Source organism: Hyperoodon ampullatus, assembly GCF_949752795.1.
Source record: "Hyperoodon ampullatus genome assembly, chromosome: 3".
Taxonomy (NCBI): Eukaryota; Metazoa; Chordata; class Mammalia; order Artiodactyla; family Ziphiidae; genus Hyperoodon; species Hyperoodon ampullatus.
In genome coordinates, this window is record NC_136916.1 from 175,041,054 (window position 1) to 175,063,640 (window position 22,587).

A 22,587-nucleotide genomic window follows, 5' to 3' on the forward strand; every position below is an offset into this window, starting at 1 on the left:
TTTCTCTTTTGGAAAGTCTTATCTCCAGCGTTATCGCTGATGAGATACACACACAGCACCGCATTACTGAAACCGCTTGTGTCAGTAGTGGTCACTGTGTGTCTGGGGGGGGGGTGCCAGCATCTGACTGATGATGTCTCCTACTGTAGTTGTCTGAGCTTTTACGTGGTGCAGTGTTGTCTTATTATTGGTTACTGCTCTCTCTTCTCTCCTTTATTATTTTTTCTAATTTATGTAGGTAGGTTATATGATCTTTGAATTTCACTTCAGTATAATACAGGGAGTGTTATAAAATGTTTGTCATAAAAAGGGGCCATTGAGTCTGAAGGGAAGGGCTAGAAGTTCTGTACAAACGAGACGAGTTCCATCTTCGTCACGTCTGTTATCTCCTCGATCGTCCCCTCACAGCGCCGGCTGGATAAGGGAGGCTGGGGTCCGAGCACCGTTCCTCTTCTCCTCCGGAGACAAGCGGGAGAGGCAGCGGGGCCCCCGGGAGGCGGGGGGTGGGCGGGGAAGGTACAGTTTGGAGCCAGGGTACCGCGGTGTGAAGGAGAGCCACGCGTTCCTCCCGCCTCTGCTCCGGCACCGCGTCCCTCCGACCGCGCACCGAGCGGTCCAGACACTGCCTGCCTGCAGGCAGCATCCCACAGGCTACGGGCTCAGCCCCACAAGACCACCCCCACCCCCTTCAGGAGCCAGTCACCTGTGCTTCTGACCAGCAGGCCATGAGTCAGAGGGGCCTGTGACCTCCTCAGGTACAATTAATTTGCTAGAGTGGCTTTTGCAGAACTCAGAGAAATGTCTGACCTACGAGATTACCGACCAGTGTCTTAGAAAAGGGTGGAACTCCGGAGCAGCCGGATGGGCGAGATGCACGGTGCCGGGCGCGTGGGGCGGGCCAGAGCTTCCGTGCGTGCTCTGGGCAGCACCCTCCCCAGCCTCCACACGTTCACCAACCCAAGATCTCTGAGCCCCATCCTTTTGGGTTTTTTATGGGGGGTTCATTACATAGGCCATAGGTGATTGAACCCAATCTCTAGCCAGTCTGCCCTCCGTAGAGGTCGAGGGCGTGGGGACCGAAAGTTCCAGCCCTTCTCATCAAAAGTCACTGCATTAACATCAACTCAAGGGTGGTTGAAAGGGCCTGTTAGGAGTAACAGAATATACCCATGTCACCTCCATGCTCTGAAGCTGTTTCAGGAAGTGAGAAGAAGACTAAATGTTATCACGAAAGATGCCCCTTTGGCTCCTATTTAGGAAATTACAAGGGTTTTAGGAGCTATGTGCCGGGAACGGTGTACGAAGACCAAACATACATTTCTTATTATAAATCACAGTATCACCCTTGGGTTCAAATTTCTGCTACTCACAAGCAGCGTGACCCTGACGAGTCACTTCATCTATAAAATGGATATAATAATACCATTGATGGCTGGAGCATCACCCCACACAATTCCTGTGTGACACCTGTACCTGTAGGTGTCCGGTAAATAAAGCTGGTTCCCTCCAGGCCTCTGCTTTTCCCCCGCACAGGCACTGCCGTTCCTTGTTAACAGGTGAGCGCTTTCATTAACCGAGGTTCTCTCAGAACTGCCCGCAGTCACCGTCTAGTTGTCTTTCCTTGTTCCTGAAGGGTAGGGCCCTGGTGGCACCGGATGCGAGGCCCCAGGCTGATGACCTCCAGCCATCTGGCGGGAGTGGGCTTTTGAGAATAATCTTCCCCCTCCAAGCCTCCACTGGTGTGGTAGACAGATCGTGGAGGCCCGGCCAGCACTGATGTGGGACCAGAGAAGGGCTTAGACGTCAGGACGCTGGGCTTCCGTTTTGCAGCTGGGACCCAGTGAGGGGAGGGACTTGTGCGGGTTGCACAGCACATCGGGGCGGAGCTGGCACCTGTGCCCAAGCTTCCTCCCGCTGTCCCACGTGCCCAAGCTTCCTCCCGCTGTCCCACATCACGCCCATTCCTTCCTAAAGAAGGATTTTTCCTAGGACCCAGACCCAGGGTGGGGCTAGGAAGAGAGCTGTGGAGCCTGGAAGGCGGGACTCCGGAGGGCCTGAGAGCTTGGCTTGTCCGTGTTCTCTCCAGTGACATCCAGTCCACCCTCCCAGAGGGCAAAGTCATGCTGTCCTGTAGCTCACTCTCCCACGGCTTCACCTTCTTACTGTCAACTCACAACAGAGTGGGAAGACCCCAGACCAAACCTGAGGGTTCCCTCCATTCCCGCTAAGACCCCAAGAAACTCTTCAAATCAGAAGATGCGGCGACCCTCAACTCATCCCAGAGTCGTTGATGCTCCCAGTAGGTCACCAGCAGTGATGAGGGGAGGGGGCCGATGTCATGTGCATGTGACCGAGCCTGAGTGTGCCGGGAAGAGTGGAAGAGACGGCATGTTGGGCCTTCCGCATAGACCGCCAGGGTCTGGGGCCCAAGAATGCTTCAAGCAGGAGACCGTTACAGCCAGCACTGGAGGCGGGAGCCCGTTTCCCCAGAACCTTAGGGCTTCTGGAGCCCCCGGAGGGGTGCTGGGAGGACCTATGTCCCAGTGCCTGGGCTTCTAGGGCAGGACCGTGAAGTTGCATTCACAGGGGAGAGGCCAGGAGCAGCCTTGCTGCTGTAGGCTGTCAGACCTTGGGCAGGACTCCTCCCAGCCTCAGCTTCTTCATCTGTAAAATGGGGTGGTCAGGCCTACCTCAGATGAGATCATGGGTGTACAGCAAAGCACGGTGCTGGTGGCAGGAGTTCTGAAGACTGGCTTGTCATGAGCAGGAGGTAACAACTCAGAGCATCCAGGCTCCGCGTGGGAGTATGGCTTTCCTTTAAAGGCCTTGGGCTCAGGATTAGATGCGGGAATGCCTCAGAATGTTAAAGCCTGCTGTTGGCGCTGGGCAGGGAGGAGAACAGGAGCTTGCCTGGTCAAAGGCAACTTTGCTTACAGTTTGGGGGTTGAATGCAGTGAATGTCAAGCTGTCTATGTTGTGGAGTTATAGGGGTTCACCAGGCACGTCCTACCCTCACCCTGGTAACAACCAGAATAGTTCCACTTTATTTTATCTTTTGGGACTCTGCAAAAATGGAAAAGGAACACCTGGTAGCTTGGTGCACATCCACACGGGGTGAGTTAAAGCACGTCTCTCAGAACATAGCGGTGTGGCCTTTTGTTACCTGGTTTGCTTGTGATAACATCATTCGTTGGTGCATTTCAAGCTGGTGCTGGTGGTAGATGTTCCCCCAGTCTTTCCAACGTCCTTAACCGCTGCAGCGTCAGCTCCCACGGGAGGGCGCCCGGGCCACTCTCCTGAAGAGTGAGACCCAGAGCCGTTTCCTCTCACTGCCCCACCTCCCGGCTTCGTAGAGCCGGGGCTGGATTCTGCTTTTCATAAACCTCTTTTCTTCTTAAAATTACCTGCTTTTTTCTCCTAAGGAAAAAAGCTGTCTTCACCTCCCTCCTGCGGAGGCCGTGGGCACTTTCTACCCCCGACAAAGGGTCACTGAGGACACCCGCTCCCTGAGGCTCCGCGTCCTCTCCTGCCTGCCCCCTGGTGGCCGCTTCCTGCGCACCAGACACCAGGGGCGTCCTCCCACCTGCACCCACGGTGACTCACCAGGGCGCCCTCCCCAGAGCCCCCCCCCAGCGTGCCGTCCTGTGCCCACTCTTCCAAGCCGCGCTCCTTCTGTGGGACCTTGGCTCTGCAGACGAAGCTGTTTCCGGCCACCGTGGCAGGGTGCCCCGCTCCTTCCCCGCACTCCCACGGTGCTTCGTTTATGCCTCCGTCGCGGGGGTTAATGCCACCTAGCATGTCGAATTGTCCTCAGCATGTGAGTTCGGTCAGGCCGGGAAGTCAGAAAGTGTCCTGTTTGTCTGTGGACCCTCAAAAACCAGCACACTGTCTAACTGACAAGCTCTGGCTGCATCCATACGGGTGAGAGGAGGCAAACAAAACCCGGGGACTTGCCGGTCTTGAGACCTCCAGCCCCATATTGCGATTGCACTGGATGGTCTCTCCTGACGCGGGCGTGCGCTGGGCCTGACCCCAGACCCCAGCCTCACGTGTGTTGTCCTCGCACTTCGTGCTTGGGCTGCGAGCCGCAAGGCACCCTCTCCTCCCCTCCCCTCCCCTCCTCTCCTCTCTCCTCCCCTCCCTCCCCTCCCCTCCTCTCCTCTCCCTCCCCTCCCTCCCCTCCCCTCCTCTCCTCTCCCTCCCCTCCCTCCCCTCCCCTCCTCTCCTCTCCCTCCCCTCCCCTCCCCTCCCCTCCCCTCCCCTTCCCCTCCCCCTCCCCTCCCTCCCCTCCCCTTCCTCCCCTCCCCTCCCCTCCCCTCCCCTCCCCTCCCCTCCCCTCCCCTCTCCTCCCCTCCCTCCCCTCCCCTCCCTCCCCTCCCTCCCCTTCCCCTCCCCCTCCCTCCCCTCCCCTCCCCTCCTCTCCCTCCCCTCCCTCCCCTCCCCTCCCCTCCCCTCCCTCCCCTCTCCTCCCCTCCCTCCCCTCTCCTCCCCTCCCTCCCCTCTCCTCCCCTCTCCTCCCCTCCCTTCCCCTCTCCTCCCCTCCCTCCCCTCCCCTCCCCTCCCCTCCTCTCCAGGGGCCTCCTCCTGCCTCTCAACACATGGCCATCCACTTGGTTTGAGCTCGCTATTTGCTCATCTAGACTGTGAGCCTGTCGAGGGCAGGAGCCCCGAAGAAGGGCCAACACGTCCCAGGTGTTTGGACAGTAGGTGAGCTCGCTGGTGCAGACACACGTCTGTCTGTCTGTCTGTCCCTCACGTGGCCTGATGCTTCCTGCCGTCACGCCGTCCTCTGCAGACCAAGCCGACGTTCCTGGACCAGCACCACTTTCGGAACTGGGCACGAGGCGAGGGGTGCTATCTGTGATTGAGGGACATGGCACATAGAATTGTCTCACACAGAAATCGCACCCGTCACCTTGGCCCACCTAGCAGCACCCTGCACCGAGGAATACGCCTTCCCCAGCCAGCAGCCGTGTTCTCACCGACCTCCAGCTCTTTGTGGCCCTGGGGGACATGTGTATCGGACGTGGAGTCAGGCAGGTCTGGGTTCGGGCACTGCTCGTGCCAAGGGTGTGCCCTCGGGCAAGTCACTTCACATTTTTGAGACTCAGTTTCTCCATCTGTACAATGGGTTTACTACACCTACCTCACAGGGTTGTTGTGAGGATAACATGAGATGATGTTTGTGCAAGTTTTTTGTCACCTGTAAATTACTGTAACAATTTGAAGTTACTTTTTTTTTTTTTTTTTAGTATTTGAAAAGTTAACTAACTAACATATCAACTCCTGTGGTGATGCCTTGGGAGACACAGGGAGGCCGGGCTTCTTGGGCTGGGATGGTGAGTTCGAGTCAAGTCCAAGGAGAGGCTGTGCCTGACCCTTGGCGTCTCCCTCTGCACCTTGGCAATACTTTGTAGCCTTCTTGGGGCCCCTAATTTCTGAGCATCCCAGCAGCAGCCTGCTGCCATCATTGTCTTCCTTTAAAGCACTGCTGGTTTGTGTGTAGCTCCCATCCCGGAGAAGGAGGACTGCCTTCCACCAGTCCCAGGGTCATCTCCCTAACGCTAATGGGAGGATTTCTTGGGGGCTTTTCGTTTTCCTTAGATCTGGCCTGGGCACCACATGCTCATTCGGGGCTTGAGCTCATGAATGGTCCATTATGGATGCCCGCCTTGCTGGTGCCCAAGTACATCTTGGGTTGGGTCGTGGTGAGCAGCCTGTGGTCAGCACAGCGACTGACAGATGACACAGACTCTGGGGGCAGAGGACAGAGTGCCAGGCCCGTGCTCCAGGCCCTGTCACACAAGAGCCTGTGAAACCTTGAGCAAGCCGTTTCATCACCCCGAGCCTCAGTTTCCTCATCTTTAAAGGTGGTTATAATAACCACCCACAATGTTGCTGTGAGACTCAAATGATAACATAAGTGGGAATGTGACTTGCAAGCTGTGAAGCACCCTAAGAATGCAAATTGTCATGCTTGCCCGTGGAGCACCCCATCCCAGGACACTGTCTGAGATCTCAGCCCTCAGAAACGGCCAGAGTCCTCACTGGTGTGGGAAGAAAAAGTGACATGCCCGGGGGCTGGCCCACATGCTCCTCAAGGAAAGGGACGTGTCTTTTGTTGTACCTGTCCCGCCTGGTCTCACTGGGTCCCCTGGCATCCTCCTGAGACTGTCAGGGACAGGGTAGGAATTCCTGTCCCCACTTTAAGGCTGAAGAAACGAAGGCTCACAGCAGTGATTCGCCAAAGGCTACACGAGTGAGTGACAGAGCCCAAGTCTCCGATTCAAAGTCCAGGCCTTTGCCCAGTGAGCCAGATGGCCTGTCAAAGAGACCCCAGTCAGCTGGTGGCCTCCACACTTTCTAAATCATAACCCAGTTTGATCACGGGTTGATTATTATGGGCATTTAACCTGGCGCATCTTTATAGCAAAATGCCTACTTCTGAAATAAGTCAAAAATTAATTAGCATCCATTTTCTTTTTTCTCAGTTAGCATACTTAATATCTTTCCTAAAGAATGATAATTTCCGGGTCAGCCTTCTGCCAACTTGAGCTCATATAGCATAAGAGCCAGCTCAAATATTTTAGTAAGTGACCATCCCAGGGATGCAGAAACCCAGGTGCTGGACTTGGATGCAACTTGCGGCTTCTAGAGTGGACAGGGCGTGAGCATTTGAGACCCTGCCCCCCGCCTGCTTGTCAGCTGCCTGCCTTCATTCATCATTTATTCATGCAACAAACGACTGGGCTTTCACAGTGGACACCTACTTGATTTGCCTGCTTCTGTGCTTAGTCTGTTCTCCACACACAAGCAGATTGATCTTTCCGCATCTAGGTCAAGCCAGGTCGAGCCAGGTCGAGCCAGGTCGAGCCTTGCTCAGGACTCTCCAGAGACTAACAGTCTTAACCAGAATCAAATCCAAACCCCGACTGAGGCCTGCGTGGACCTCCCTGGCCCTGGCTGCCTTGCTTGTTCACTTCCGCCCCGCTCTCTACCTCACCCACTTAGTTCTGGTCGCAGTGGCCTCCTGGTCGTCACACGTGCCCCTTCACCCCGGGGTCCCTTCTGCCTGGAACGCTCTTCCCTCCGAGTAACCCATGGCGCACGTGACACCCCGTCAGGGAGGCAGGACCCACACACCTGCCTCTTCAGCTCTTCCTGCTCTGTTCCTCCTGTTACGTGCGACCGTGTTGCCTGTCTTTCCTCTCGAGAACCAAGGGCCCAGGAGAGCGGTTTGTGTCCACGGCTGTATCCCTAGTGCCGCGCACGGTGACGTTTGTGTGATGGATGAAGGACCAGGCTTATCCCGGGCCTGTTCTGTTATGGGCCGTGCACCAGCGCACAGAGAGAACCGAGACACGGTTCCCATGTCTGCAGAGCTCCGTCAGGCAGAGAAGAGGGACTTGACAGTACAGTGTGGGCAGTGCGGGGACAGAGGGAAGTAAGTCCAGGGCCTCGGGAGCCTGAGATGCAGGGACAGGGCTCCAGGAAAGCCTCTGCAGTGGGCATGCTGCATCTGGGGCTCCAAGGATGGATAGTTTGCCGGTTAGAGAAGAGAGAGGACAGTCAGGTGAGGAAGCTGTGCATGCAAAGGCACAGAGACGTGTTTGAGCCTTTCACGGGGGCACTTCCCACCCTGGACGGGTGTGGGGGAATCGGTGAGGCTTACGCAACAGTCAGGGCCAGGTCTTGAAGGGCCTAGACCTTCCCCTCGAGCACCAGGCCTTCGTGGCCTCCTCTCCCTGCCAGACAGATCTTCAGAGGTGAAAAATTACATCCTGATATCCTGCCCTGGCGCCGTGGCTCTTACCAGGGCTTAGAGGGAGGGTCCTTGCCGATTCCCAGCTGCCTGGGACTTCCTGAGACCTGAGAGCCTCTTGCTCTGCCGCTGTGACTCCTGGGCAGCTCTTGGCCACAGCCCGTGGCTTCTAAATGGACTCAGCGATGGTTTGCCCCGGCCAGCCAGCCCTAGTCGCCACTGTCCGTGGATAGCACCCCGCCTGTCTCCCAGCTTTGGAGGGACACGGCATGCTGTTTGCAGTGGCAGACGGGTGGGACTGAAAGAGTCCTGGCTTCACCCACCTTTACCACCGATTGGGGGTAATTCATGCCTCTGAAACTCCATTTCTAACCTGTTGCATGGGGTTGTAATAACAGCCTGTCAGGTGGTTTTGAGAAGTAGACACTGTGATGTGGAGGCATAAATGTAGAGTATTCTTCTTAAGGTGCTCGCAGTCCAGCAGGGGTGCACACAGGCACCTACACAACTCTGATAAAAGGCAGCCTGGGGCCTGGCGGGCAGGGCTTCACCAAGTCCCTGAGCAAGCCTGGGGCCATGGGCTTGTGGGGCAGAGGTGGGAACGTGCCACATCCCAGGCAGAGGAAGCACCAGAGAAAGGCAGGAAAGAAAGAACCATTTCAGGAGGACGCAGGCGACCGACTGAAGAACAGAGAGGTTAGGAGAGCACACCGGGGCGAGGCTCAGAGAGTGAGTCGCAGGGCCCTGGATGCCGGTCAGGATCCCGCCTGTCCCGGGGCTGGTGTGCGGTGGAGCTGCAAGAGACCCCCAGTCTCCGAAGTCCTTGCAAGTCCTGGGCCGTATTGTAAAAACTCCTGCAGATTTTATGTTCTTCTCCATGGTGTATCTGTGCCTCCTTCCCTATTTGGAATTATTTCCCATTCAGTAAAACTGATGCTCCAGAAGGGTGGTCTGTGCCCTCTTGTTTCTGCACATACCACAGAGCACCCCACGCTGTGGAAGGGTCTACCCAAGGCACAGGGGCCTCTCCAGTTGAGGCGTGGAGGGCAGAGAGTGGCCTGGCCTCAGCAGCAGAGTACAGGAGCAGCCCTACCATGTGACCTCAGTGACTCAGGCACAGCTGGAGATTAGCCAAGCCACACATAACTGGCAGGACGTTCGTACATGAGCTCATCTAGAAAACTTAGAATAAATCCTTGCTGAAGAAACAAATACATTTAATTAGCTTGTTCATAGACTCATAGTGTAAAAAAGGACTTTACAAGCCATATCAGCCAAGACCCTCGTTTTATACACAGAGAAACTAGCTCGGAAAGTCCGGCACCGGCAGCAACAGGGCTCAAATCCAGCTGTTTGCCTGATTGCGTTTCAGTAGCTCGTGATTCCCTTTGCAAACACTGCTGTTGAGATGTCATCACACGCTTCTGGAGCGTCTAGCAGCTGGAGGTGGAGCAGGCAGCTTAGTCGGGGTCCGAGCCCTGCCACCTGCAGGGTGTGAATTCTGCGGATCCCATCCACTGCGCCTTCAGCAGTTGGAGGTAATGGAGACACTAAAGCCCAAAGAGAATTAACACTTGGCTCTGCTGACCCGCATCCTAGCTTCGGTTACAACTTCACCTTCAGTTTCTCCAGCTGCTTGCACCTAAGACATAGCGCTTTTCTAAGGAGAAGTGGTCCCGTGGCTGGACCAATCCAATCCGGAGTTGGATTTCTGACCACTGGATGCCAAGGAGAGAAACTGCTCCTGAAGACCTCCCCTCTGGGGAGTTTTCTCAACATGACCCCTTGCAGAGCTGACCTCTGAAGAGACAGGAAGCTGATGGGGACAGAACACGGGCTCGGAAGCTGCAGGAACTCCTTCTGCTTCTGACTCTGTCACTTACTTGATGTAGACAAGCTTTTAATCTCTCTGGGCGTCCCTGGCCTGCTGAGGTAATGATAATTCCACTCCTGGGATGTGTTATGAGAACTTAATAGATACAGATATGAAATGTTAGTCACTCAGAATTCCCTAAGAAGAAGAGACACTGGCCGAGGGCTGAGTTGTGCTACGTCAGACTCTAGGCTGATACTAACGTGTTGAAGGTCCACATCCCAAGATAAGGGATGCTCTCGTTGTGTTTCAGACCAGAAAACAGAAAGAGCTTCAGCAATATGCCCAAGGTCAGAGAGTGACAGAGCCAGGGCTCAAATTTAGCTCCAGGTGGCTTCAAGTCCATGCACTGTGTAAACGGGGCGTGCTGCTCTCAGCACCTGATGCCTCCTCTGGCTCAGCCCCGCAGGTGGGAAATTAAGTCCCAAAGAGGGAAAGCGACTAGCTACCCAAGGCCCCAAAGTCCAGCAGAACCGATGTGTTAATCATCCGGGGAAAGATTTGGACAGGAAAGGCGGTGTGAGCCCCGTGTCAGGGAGGAAGTGGCGGGGGGGTGGGTAGGAGGTGCCAACCTTGAGATGCCCCTCCTAGGCAGCAAGTCTGGGGGATCCCAGGTTCCTTTGAAGTCCTTTGTGGTACCTTACAAATCTGTACATATTTGCATTTTAGCTCAGCACAGTAAAGAGGGAGCAGTCAGCATCACAAGGGAAGATGGTAAGGGAGGTGGGGCCTGACCCCAGTAGGTCACTGGTAGGGAAAGAGGAGCTGGAGGACGGGGCTGGGGGCCGGGAAGCGTTTCCCAAGGGACCCATGGGAATGCTGTTTCCCACGTGGGGACCCGCACAGAAGCGCTATGCTTTCTGATGTTTCATTTGAGAGCAGGGCTCAGGGGAAAGAGTCAGAGACAGAGCAGGAGGCAACCTAGGCGTCGGGGAAGGCTCCGCGGGGTCGGCGACCCACCTGACTGGGCTTTATGGGCCCTGGGGCTTTGCCAGCTGGGGAAGTGCAGAGGCGCCTTCACGGCGGAAGGAGCAGCCACGGCACCCACAGGTATGATGGCAGAAAGGGTCCAGGGTGGTGGAAGTGGGTGAAGGATTGACTTCCCGCGGGCCTTGAAGCCGGTTGGGCTGGAAAGCAGGCAGGAGGGGCAGGGATTGGCTGAGAGAAGCAGCGAGGAGAGGAGAGGAAATCCAAGGAGCGGCTGGATGGAGCTCGGGAAGAGCGGGCGGCCGAGGTCAGCAGTGCCTGGGACTCTTCCTTCGGTTGGTCACCTGTTCCCTCTGGCTCCGCACCCACCTCGTCCCCTCCCACAGCCCACGGGGGCAAGAGGAGAGCGAGCCACAGTAGGAGGCTTCTTCTGGAAGACACCAGGCGTCACCAGGGCCCGTGGGCTGGCCCCACGAGGGGTCTGGACTCTCCTCCAGGGCCCCCAGAGCTTTCTGGAGTCGGGTAGGCAGGCAGGTTCTGATAGGTTAGCTGGGAAGCCTCATTAAACATTGAAGCGGCGAAGCCCATTTGACGGCTGCCCGGCGTATCAGTTTCCCAGTGCCCAAGCCAGGCGGCTGAGGAAGGAGAGGTAAGTGGGCAGGATGCGAGCAGCGCGCCTCCGGACGGCGCCCCGGGGCCTGCCTGTAATGGTCAGCAGGGAGTGGACCTTCCACTGCTTCTGCTTCTGCCACTGCGACTGCACCGTGCTTTGCAGAGTGAGCTGTAGGTGACGGGAGCCCCTCCCCCTCCGCCCTGCTCCTCCTGGGCCTCCCCTTTCGCTCCCAGGTGCTGGGGGAGGCGGGGCCGGAGCTCTGGGTCTTGCGACGACCTCCCTGTCACTGACGGTCGGAGGGTTGAGATGCTGTTCTGACCGAGGCCTTGCAGGAGGGGTGGGCAGAAGACGCAGCAGCACGCGGGCTGGGCCGCGGCCGGTGTGGGCTCCGGTCCCAGCAGCCCCGTCCACTTGGGGTGCCTGTGGCCTTGGGAAACCGCTCACCCTTTCCAAGCCTCAGTTTCCCCGTCTATGACATAGGTCTGACAGGCTCTGCCCTGGATAATTGAGCAGATTAATCACAAAAATGATGCAAAGGTGGTTTGTCACACAGGAAATAAATGTGTGACAGATTTTATTGCACTTTATTCTATTTGAGATCCTTTTCAAGGTGTGTAATGTGTTCTGAAAGGAGCTTATTAAGAAAAGGAGAAAAAATATTTCACTAGGATGACAATTGGCCTGAGGACCACAGCCTGAGTGGGACTGAGCAGGCTGGTTGGCAGCATCCTGGCCTGGAAGCCAGGAGACCTGGGTTCTAGCCCCGTTTACCCCTGTTTGGATGTGTTCTTGGGCAAGTCCCTCCCTTTCCCCTGGCCTCAGGATCCCTCTACGCCAGGAGAGGGGACCCTGCTTGCTAGCACCCAGGGTGGCACACAGGCCTCCTGCTGTCATTGTCAGAGTGAAAGGGCCTTTCCTCTCTGGCATGCCATGCTGGTGCTTAATTGCAAGGCTGGTAGGTGCTTCTTACTGTGTGGCCTTGGGCAGTTCACCCCTCTCTGAATTGCAGCCTCTGCATCTGCACATGCCGACCTGGGTCTACAGGTCATTTCGACACTGGCCTCTTAGACACAGCTTTAACCACTGGTCACCCTGGGGTTGAGCCATAACTGGCGGGCCCAGGGATGAGGGTGTATTACAGGATTGCAGTGGATGATAAATCAGCTGGGCCTGGTGATCTGAGTAAAACAAAACAAGCTGCCTCACGTATCAGCCACTGTGAGCGTAAGTTCACGCATAAGGACTGGCAGAAAAGGCCCTAGAAAATTGACACGGGGTAGCTTTAAGCAAGCAATCAAACTGGACTGGCAGGGCGGTGGCAGTCGGGATTTGTCTGCTCCTGAGCCAAGCTCAGGAGGTGGGTTAAGCACCCCTGCCTGGGCTTCCTAAGCACAGAGGTGGTGAGGCAGCTGTCTGTCTGTCTAACCAGAGCCAAGCATCAGCATGCTGGTGTGGACAGAGCCCTGGGCTGGGAGACACTTGTCCTGGGCGCTGGTCCCAGCTCTGCCACCGATTCCTGGGTGGCCTTGGCAGGGTGGCTCTGAAGACCGTGGCCAGGCCGGAGCTTAGGCCCGGATCACAGGCTCCGTTCCCACGTGTGTGTTTGCTTGCTTGGCAGCAGGAACCTAGACACGAGAAGGGAAGACTGCACCCCATCTCAGAGTGTGGCTCTGAGCCGGTCCAAAATGGAGGCACCTCTGGAGAAAGGAGAAGGAGTCAGCCAGAGAGATGGCAGAGGGGAAGGGGGCTGGGAAGGGGGCTCGAAAGGGCTTGGGGCTCTGCCCAGCCTGGACCAGGTGGCTGTCACTTGCTGGCCAGAAATTCCATCAGGCATCACTGAGCAGGTGCTGGATCCTTGGTTTCCGGTGCTGCTGGGATCTCAGGTTCCATCTTTTCAGGAGGCCCAGGGGATGCCTTTCCTGTAGAGGCTGCCTGGAAACCTGGCCCGTCCCTCCTGTCCCAGAGGAGCTGGGGGCTGGTGTCCCAGGGCCTCATAAATGTTAATGGCCAGCAGGAGGGCGGCCTTTCTCATGAGAAGGTGTCCACAGTGCTTATCTGCCTACCTCAGCTGTGTAACTTGAAATGCAGTACCTGGGGCAGGAGCCGTACGGGGCCGTACGGCCAGCCTCAGGGTGGAGTCGCAGCGGAGCGCTTTTGCCCTCCGTGGGGACTCTTAGTCTTTTGTTTCTTTATTATAAGGTGATGTGTCCTGCTTGTGCAGAATTTGGAAGTTCAAAAAGAGGGGAAGAATCCACAATCCAGAGGTAGCTACTGTGAACATTTAGGTATATTTCCTTCTTTGTCCTTTTAAGTTGCTGAGACTCAGAACTAGGAGATCCTTGGTTCCGTCCGTCTCGCTCGGTAGGAAACTGAGGCCCGGAGCGGGGAGGGGCTTAACCACGGCGTGGCCGAAATCCAGTAAGTACCTGGGTCTCCCCGGCTCCAGGTTCACTCCAAAGGGGATTTGGACAAACTGAAACAGTCCAGGGAGGCTAGCCAGGAACGGGGAGGGGCTGGAAAACAGGAATGAGGGGCGCTGGGAGGACTGGAGGGGGAGCCCGAGCACCACTCTCCACTGTCCAGGCCCCTGTCTGGTCCTGACCGGCTCCCGTGGGAGCAGTGCCAGCAAGACGGGCTTCAGCCCACTGGGAAGTAGACCCCGGGTAGGCTCTGGGGTCTCTCCTCGCTGTGGCCCTTCAGGCTCTGCACAGCTGAGAGCCTGGGCTACAGATCTTTCTCCTGAGTCGGGAGCGTTCATTTGCGCTCACTTCACCCAGGCACTACGTGGGCAGGGCACCTAGGTGGGCTCAGGCAGGAGGGCGGCAGGCAGGCCGACCCACAGTCTCCCTCTCCAGAGGCCAGTGGGTGCTGAGAGTCTGTGGGGGCTGGACTTCGGCCGGGAAAGGGCGCCAGGGCTCCCCCCGCCCCGGCCGCCGCTGCCTGCCTCCCGCCCTCCACACTGCCCTCTAGGACCCGCTGCTCCTGTCCTCCCATCCGGCCTCCCCCACCCTTCCTTCCCCGGGAGGCGGAGCAGTTCAAGGACGTGTGTCTAAGGGAGCTGAAGTCACTTGACGTCCTCTGCTCTCCGGCTTCCTTAGGATAAAATACGGATGGTACCAAGGCTCCTGGGATGAGGGTGCGGATTAAGTGAGTGAGTTGGGGAGTCTCTGGCGCAGGACCCAGCACGCAGCGTGGTGGCTGCTCCATGAACTTGAGTTCTCTCTTCCCACATCCCGTCCCCTCGAGTTGGCCGAGTGCCACCCCCGCCGGTGACCACGGTGCCTCCCTGCTCGCGTATCTCCCGCTCGTGAGGCGCATCCCCAGCTCAGCCACAGCCTGTTTCCAGCGTGAGGGGAAAGCTCTAGAATGTGCCACCTGCACAGCCTCGGCAGTTGTTGGAGATCATCAGACAGTCTGCCTGGGGCCTGATCATTCATTTATTCAACAGCTATTTGTCGAGTGTTGGCCGGATGCCAAGAAGTACGTTAAGTGCCGGGCACGTGGAGAACAGGACAGTTACGTGCCTAGAGGTTAAGTTGGACGGCTATGCGCCCGGGTCCTGGCACATACAGGCGCACGTAATATGTCCTAGGGGACGGGGAGCCTGGGCTTGCAGAGTCCCTGTGAGGAGGTGCCCCCTGCACAGCAGAGCATGGCCTGGGCCCCGCCTGTCTCCTGCACCCCTCTCAGCAAGGCTGGGGCGGGGCCGCGGGTCAGCCACTTTGGGTCCCTTCTCCCGGAAGCCTGACCCTGTGCAGCCAGCTTTTCCTCCATCTGCTCTCCCCGGCCCCTTGCTGCTAAATGAGGGCAGCGTCCCCGAGGACGATCGCATCTCACGCTGGAATCTGCGTCACAGATGGAGGCCGTGCAAGTCTTCGGGGCGCAGTACCCGGACCAGGCACTCTCACCCCACCTGGGAACAACCCTGTACCCTGTGGAGGGCGCGGGGACGTTCACGCCCTGCTCGCTGCTGAGGCCCCAGGTCTGACCTCAGTCCTCCCAGCCCCTCTCCCCTTCAGTGTGGCCTCCGGTCACTCAGTGACTTGCCCTAGGGCCCTCGGCTGCCAGCCCCCCATCCCGGGCGGGCTCGTGGCCTGGGTCTGGCCAGCCTCACCCTCCCCTCTGGTGGTGTCTCTCCTTCCCGTCCCCCACCTCATGACCCCCAAGGGTAAGAGGGCCTCCGCTGAGTCACCAGCGTGTTTGTAGGAGTGGGTGTTTGATGGGACTCCTACCTAAAGCTGGAATGTGGGCCTCAGGGGACAAGAAGTCACTCCTTCCCCAAGAAGCATCATGTCAGATCGACTCAGAGCGGAGGAGCCTGCCTGTCCCATCCCCAGGCTCCTCTCTGTGGTCAGACAGGGGCTCCATCAGGCCACCCTCTGCCCTGGCCTGCCAGCAGGGCGTGCGCTCCGATGCTGTGGGCTGGACCCACAAGACACCAGAAACTCACAGGCACCCCGCTTCTCCCGATGTTGGGTCTATGTTCCACGTTAAATTTTCCTCTTTGTCACGTGTCTGTAGTGCAAATTAGGCTCTTTATTGTGACTTTGCAAAACTTGTTTGACGTGAATGAGAGAAGGGCGGGGTCTGTCTTAGTTGGAGCTCCCAGACTTGGCAGCTTGTGACACCGAGCCCCATGGCATTGGGCCAGCCTCCCCCCCAACGCCACCTCTCAAAGCCACCAACGCCCCTTCTCCGGGCGGCAGTGGGCCCCTGGTGCCGGCGGGGAGCAGTCAGCCCGGGAGCTGTGCCTCGGTCGGCCTCCTCTCTGAACAGGCACGGACTTGGGGAGCCCTGTGTTTCTGTGGCTCGCTTCTGGGTAGGTCTTATTTTCATCTGAGCGAGTTCAGTCCCATTCCTTCACCTGTGCTTTTTTCCCTGGGCTTGGTGATCACACGTTCCCTCAGACCTTCCCAACTCCATTTGATAAAATACGCCACTAAGTACCTGATGTGAGCCGGCCTTGAGCAGGGAGGGATGAGTGACAGGTGTGGTCTCTGCCCTGCAGTCACTGGAATATCAGAAAGTGGTGTGGGGGAGGCCGAGCAGTGGAGGCGGGAGGATGTAGGCGGGCTTCCTGGAAGAGGCAGCTATGCAGTTGGGCCTTGAAGACTTGGTAGGTGAGGAAGGTGTCCCGGGTGGATGGGGGCCACACAGAGACGGGGAGGTGGGAAGCACAGCAGGTGATCCAGGCTTAGTGAGCAGGTGCAGAAGGCCTGCTGCGGGGGTGAGTCCAGGAGAAGCGGCTGTGGGGATGGGCTGGACTCTTAACTCCATTGAGCTTGGACTTGACCCCATAAGGGTCAGCCTTGTGTTTTCCACAGATCACATGGTCTGCAGTGTCCGTGTGGAAGCTGGATGGGGAGAAAGGGGTGTGGGTCGAGGCAGAGGTCCCTTTGGTTGACTAAGGCACGGGTTCAGGAGAGTTGCTGAGGCAGCCACGTGAGCAGGGAGAGGCAGGTGGATTCTGCTGGGGTCTCAGACGCAGCAGCAGAGGACTTGGTAGCTAAGGAGATTGGGGGGTGGGGTGGCCTGCGGTCCTCACCTGGATCCTGGAGGTGGGGGCACGGCTGGCCTGCGGTGACTCGGGCACGGGACACTCCGCGTGTTTGGCTTCTGATTGCACCACTCGGAGAATCATGGGAAGTAACTTGGGACGCGGGACAGACGGGAGTGATGAGCAGCCGCCCGATGCTCCCGCCCTGAGATCTCAACACAAGAAGCATCTACGGATGGGCTCTGCCCAGGCTTCCCAAAGGCCCTAGACCGCTCTGGAGGGCAGAGCCTCCTCCCCGTTCTCCTCCCACCTCTGCCAGTGGGGCACCGTGGCCAGTGGGTGGAATGGGCCAGGAGGAAGGAGGCACGCCCCGCGCGACCCTGGACAGACCCCTCCCCTCTGAGACAGAGAGCCTGTGCTTTCTGATGCTAAGGACCCTCGCAGCTCAAAACATACTCACGTTTTCTGAGGTTAAGAAGAATGGGAGGCCTTACGCAACCAGTGTTGTCTCTTCCTGCCCCATAGTGTCTAAAGTTCTAGCCGTCTCGTTTTGAGATGCCTCACGCGCAGGGACTGGAGCCCCCTGGGAGCAGCGAGGGCTCCGCTCGGTCCTCCCACCCTGACCAGCCCGGCCGGCTGAGGGTGTCAGGAGGCAGTCCAGGCCGGCGGGCGGAACAAGGGGAACAAGCGCAGGACCTCCGCAGTTCACGCCATGGCAGCTGGCTGCCAGCGGGGGTCCTGACAGCTGGCGGGGCCCAGCCAGAGCGAGGGTGGGCTCCCATCCTCAGACCAGGGGCCAGGCAGAGGCTCTCCGGGCAGGGGCTTGGCCCCGGAAGAGGGGCAGATCCGGGCGCGGGTATGGGCCCAGCAGCCGAGACCGGGTCTTGGAACAAGGCAGGAGTCCAGCTGTCAGGCCTGAGCCCCAAATGCTGGGCTGAGTGGGTGGCACTGTCCGCCGCGTGGACACCAGGCAGAGCCTGGGCGCCGTCTGAGGGCTGCAGCCCCTCACCCGGGACCCTTCTGGCCAGTCTGCCACCTGCACTCTTCATCCTACGGGCCGGTCTCAGCCGACACCACGGTGCGATTGAATTTAAGAAAGAAAGGGGCGTTTTGCGGGTAGTCTGAGCCTGGTTCTCCTACTTACAGGTGTGTCACTTACCCTTTCTGGGCTGTTCTCTCACCTGTTACAAGCCCTCCTGGGAGCTGTCCAGTAGGGTTGTGAGAATTAAAGTAACTGTAAATTAAATTAAGAAAAGTGCCTTGACACCGCTGTCAAGCAGTGTTCTCATATTCTTGCTCTGGTTTCCTGAGAACGAGGAGGGGAGGGGCCCTGAGGCCTGGGCCTCACGAGTGGGAGAGAAAAGACATCCCCTCCGCCGTGGATTTTTTTTTTAATTAAGAATGTTTTTTCTTTATTAAACTTGAAAAATTTTCTAATGTCTATACTGGACATATTTACAGAAAAACCAATTTTTAGAAAGAGCAGAGTTATTTTATGTTAAATAAATAAAGCAGAAAAAGCATGTTTAGAGACAGGAAAAGAAAACCAGTATTTATTTCACACCTGCTATGTGCCAGGCCACCAGATATTTATGTAGTCACCTCTGTAAAGAGTACGCAGGCATCTTCTCTCCTGCCCGGCCCCTGAGTTCAGCAGTTGGCATTGAGCAAGGCAGGGTCAGGCAGGGCCACCCAGGGGAGAAATTCATCCTCAGGTGCTGGGAGGCCCTCCTCCCATCAAGCAGCTGGCCCACTGCCCACCATCTGGATCCTCCTCTTTCCCCAACTAAAGCATCCACGCAGGGCTCCGGAAGCGGCAAAGCAAGGCTCACTGAAAACTTGACTGAAGCCCATACTGGGGCCTAGGACTGGGCACTGCCGAATATGGAAGCAAACTTCCTGCTTGGAAAGGACTGTCAAGCGTAGAAAAGGATTCAACCCGTGTTGTCACACCTGGGGGTGGAAATCGGGCCTTCCTGGGTGGGTAGATTTGGGACCTCGGTGTAGGAAGGAACCTGCTCCCTTGGGAGGTAAGGCTTGCATTGCAGGGATCATGCTAGGAGAGCCAGCCTGGAGGGCACCTGTGCTGGGCAGGAGCTTGCCCCAGAATCAGATGACCTGCTTCAGCTTTGAGATTCTGTTACTCTCTGTGCCGCTGTGCCCCTGACCCAGGGGACACCCTGCTAACCTCTCAGCTGTTTGAAGCACCTGTGGGAGAGGCCTTCTGCCCATCGTGGAGTTTGTCGTACGCTGAGCATTGCTGGCCCCTCATCCTAGAGAGGAGACGATGCCCCTTCCCCGTCTAGGCAGCGAGGCATGAGGCCAGCTTGCCCAGAGTCCCTCCCCCATTGCTGTGACTCTTCAGTTCCCCAGTGACACCTGAGCTGACAAAGAGAAGGAACAATCGGCTCCTTCTCAGATTGGAGCAAAAGCCTGATTTTCCTGTGAATGTAACACAGCACCAGCCCCGGTCTGAACAGGAGGTACACTCGGCAGACCTCGCCTGCTCTGGGGCCCTGCCTTCAGGGTCAGGGGCAAGAATGTGGCCTGGAAGGCGCCACGGTTGCTCTGTTCTCTCCTGCCCACCCCACACCTCCAGACTCCTAGATGCAGGCAGGAGGGCGTCACATCGCGGTGAGGGACACGGGCTGCGGCCCAGACCCGGTGCTGAAACCCCGGCTCTGACACGTACCTGCTGTAAGGGTCATTCGCCTGCTCAAAAGGCGGAATAAAACGGATCTGCTGGGTTCAGTGATTCCAAATTTTAGTTAGAACAGCTTTGTGGGACCTGGAGAGGCCGGAGCCAGAGGTTGAGGGTCGAGGGCACAGTGGCACATGAGGACGTGGCAACAGCAGGTGTGGCTTGAGAGGGAGGCCAGAGGGGTCAGGCGAGAAGGGGTGATTCTGAGCCGTGTGAAATGGCACCCCCTTTACTGGCGCCAAGGCAAGAGCCGCGAGAAAGGGGGAAGGAGGGATGACTGAGAGGCTGAAGTGGGACAGGGCGTTGCAGGGCTGAGAACCAACGGTTGAGACCATCTCCGGTGGGACCAGAGGGCAGAGGCAGGGGGAGTCCCGGGGGCCCTTTCTTCTCTGTTAACCGCCGCGCTCTTGTGCTTCTCTGCCCCACAGGCTCCTCCAGCCAGCGTCAGGTGCAGAATGGCCCGTCTCCTGATGAGATGGACATCCAGAGAAGGTAACCCCCCAGCAGCAAGGGCCAGCCTGGAGGACACACCTGTGGCTGCAGCCAGGACTCCCAGAGAGACACGGGGGCGGGGGAACAGGCCTGACCAGAAAGGAAGGGGAGCCAGCTCATTGCTGCTTTGCCCGTGGCCCTGAGAGGGTGCGGTTTCACAGGGGGAGAGCTCGCCGGCGCTGCAGCCTCGTGACCAGCCTGGCAGTGTCCTGAATCGCTCACTTATTGAGCACAGCCCTCCCGGGTATAGTAGGAGGTGGTCATCTGGGGATTCAGTAACGTGGCCAAGGCTGTGTGCTGCTGGAGATGGGCGGACGCGACCCGCCAGGCCTGTGCGACTCAGGCCCGTCCTTGACCCCGTCCTGTGCTCTGTCCGAAGGCCTCGTGAGCCCTGGTCCTGCCACTGTCTGGCTGGGTGCCCTGGGTGGGTGCCACGGCCTCTCTAGAGGATCTTAACGCCCTGCCTGCTCGCCTCCCGGTGGAGGTTCAAGCAGGCAGAGGCTGTGAGAGCACTTTGTGCGCTGCAGCTGCTCTTGGGTGGCTGGGCCAGGGCTGCGCCGGCGGGATTTAGGCCATAGGGTGACGCCCTGCCCCCCAGCCCCTCCACGGAGCTTCTTAAGTGTTAGAACTGGGTGGAAGGGCCAGTGTCATTGTCCTGAAGTTACAAAAGAGGCCGTGGTGGCCAAGGAGGCAGCAGCCTCCGCAGGTCACATTGCCAGGTAAGGCAGCACCAGGGCTTGAACCTGGTCTGTGCCGCCTGGGTGGGAACTCAGTGTCTCTGAGGGGCTTGGAGTCCCGGCTCTGTGGGAGCCGTGCTGCGGAGGGAGGCCTGGGGCCTGCATCCTCAGCCAGGTCAGCGGGAGAGGGCGTGCCTCCAGGGGCCTGTGGTGAGACTCAGGTAGAGCCTGGGGCCGGGAGCTGGGGAGGCCGACATCCCTGCCCTCACCTGGCTGTGAGACTCTCTCAGGGGGCTCTCTTCTCGAGCCTCTGCCCTGCTCTGAGCACCTTCTGGCTGCCATGGTGTCCTTTGTGACCTTGGGCCAGGTACTGCTCTAGGCCTCGGCTTCCCGTTTGAAGGTAACAGTGTTAACGAAGGAAAGATGGGAATATGCTTCCCAGACTCAGGTTGGAGAGGTTCCTTTTTTTTTTTTTTTTCCGGCTTTTTAACAATTTATTTAAAATTTAAAAAATCATCAGATTTACCATTTTACCCTTTTTTTTTTTTTTTTTGAGGTACGCAGGCCTCTCACTGTTGTGGCCTCTCCCGTTGCGGAGCACAGGCTCCGGATGCGCAGGCTCAGCGGCCATGGCTCACGGGCCCAGCCGCTCTGCGGCATGTGGGATCTGCCCGGACCAGGGCACGAACCCGTGTCCCCTGCATCGGCAGGCGGACTCTCAACCACTGCGCCACCAGGGAAGCCCAGAGCTTCCTTTTTATTAATTCCACTGGCCTGTCTTCTAGCCTCTCAGGAGTATAACTTATTGCAGTTTACAAGGGGCTTTTACACACTTTGTTTCATTTTAATCCTCACATTAGCCATCAGGGGTTGTTACTACCTATATTATTTCTCACATAAGCCAACTGAAGCTCAGAGAACAGAAATGACTTGCCCAAAGTAAGCAAAACTTAGAAGCAGAACCAGAACTGGCCCCAGCTCAGCCCTGTGCCAGGTTCCAGAGCTGCCTCCACCCCGAGAAAGGCCTGCGTCCTAAACAGACCCTGCAGTTGCACTCTCAGAACTAGTGAAACACCACGCACTTTATCTAACGCCACCCCCCAAGTCCAGTGTTCCAGGCCACTGGCTGCAGAGGGCCATTCAGTTTTGTCTGCAGTCGACTGTGCACAGACCGAGCGACCCCGGGAGGTCAGTCTGTGAACCACAGGCATCAAACTGCAGAGCAGAGATCCTACTCCCCCTGCATCCCTGGCAGTCACCACGGAGGGGGGCCCAGAAAGAGAGGAATTGCGTGGTACCCAGCAGTGAGGTAGGAACTCTTTAGTGTCAAAAGGGTCTTTTTCATTATTTTTTAGATCTCGGGCATAATCCTCGCAAGAACCCCATGAAACAGGTGTTATCATGCTTATTTATGGAGAGGAATCTGAGGCCCAGGAAAGGGAAATGACTTGCGTGTAATCGCAAACCAGTGAATCCCAGAACGGGAACCAGAAAGCTCTCTACCTCTAAATGACCTTGCAGTAAACTCCAGGTCCCACTTGACCTTCCTCCAAGGTGAAAGCAGCTGGGCAGCCCCAGGTAGCTATTCCACACAAAGCGCGTACTGAGCAGCTGCTGCATGCACACCCGGCCCCGGCCCCAGACGTCATTGCGCTGTAAACCAGTGGAGCAGACGCATGGCCCACAGCCTCTCGCCCTGGGGGCGCCCTCCCACGTTGGAGCGCTGCTCAGCCCAGCGCCCCATTACAGGCCTTCAGAGTTGGCTCAGCAGTTGAAGCCCTGCTGCCACCTGGGCCCACGTGACTCCTCGAACCCCTCCTCCCCCAGCATCTCAGCCCCAGGTTCTCTGGATGTGTTTGTGGGTCAGTGTCTTCACTCGTCCAACCCTGAAGAGCAACCCAGGGCCACTCATGCGAGGAGCTAGGAGGTTGGTCCCCGCAGAGGTGCACCTGCACTACAGCGCAGCCTCCCAATGGCCCTCCAGATGGAGGCCAGGCCGCAGCTGGATCAGTGGGAAGGAGGAGGACGGGTAGCCGTAGTGTCCA

General features: G+C 57.6%; 1 protein-coding gene across 3 annotated transcripts in view; it reads left to right on the plus strand.

Moving 5' to 3' along the window:
* EVL (Enah/Vasp-like) overlaps window positions 1-22,587 on the plus strand; it is a 165,362-nt gene that overhangs the window by 123,406 nt on the left and 19,369 nt on the right. For all 3 annotated transcript variants that reach the window (XM_079700343.1, XM_079700344.1, XM_079700342.1), the window contains exon 4: window positions 19,802-19,865. In XM_079700343.1, coding sequence (XP_079556469.1) covers window positions 19,802-19,865 — 64 coding nt within the window. The remainder of the gene's footprint in view (window positions 1-19,801; window positions 19,866-22,587) is intronic.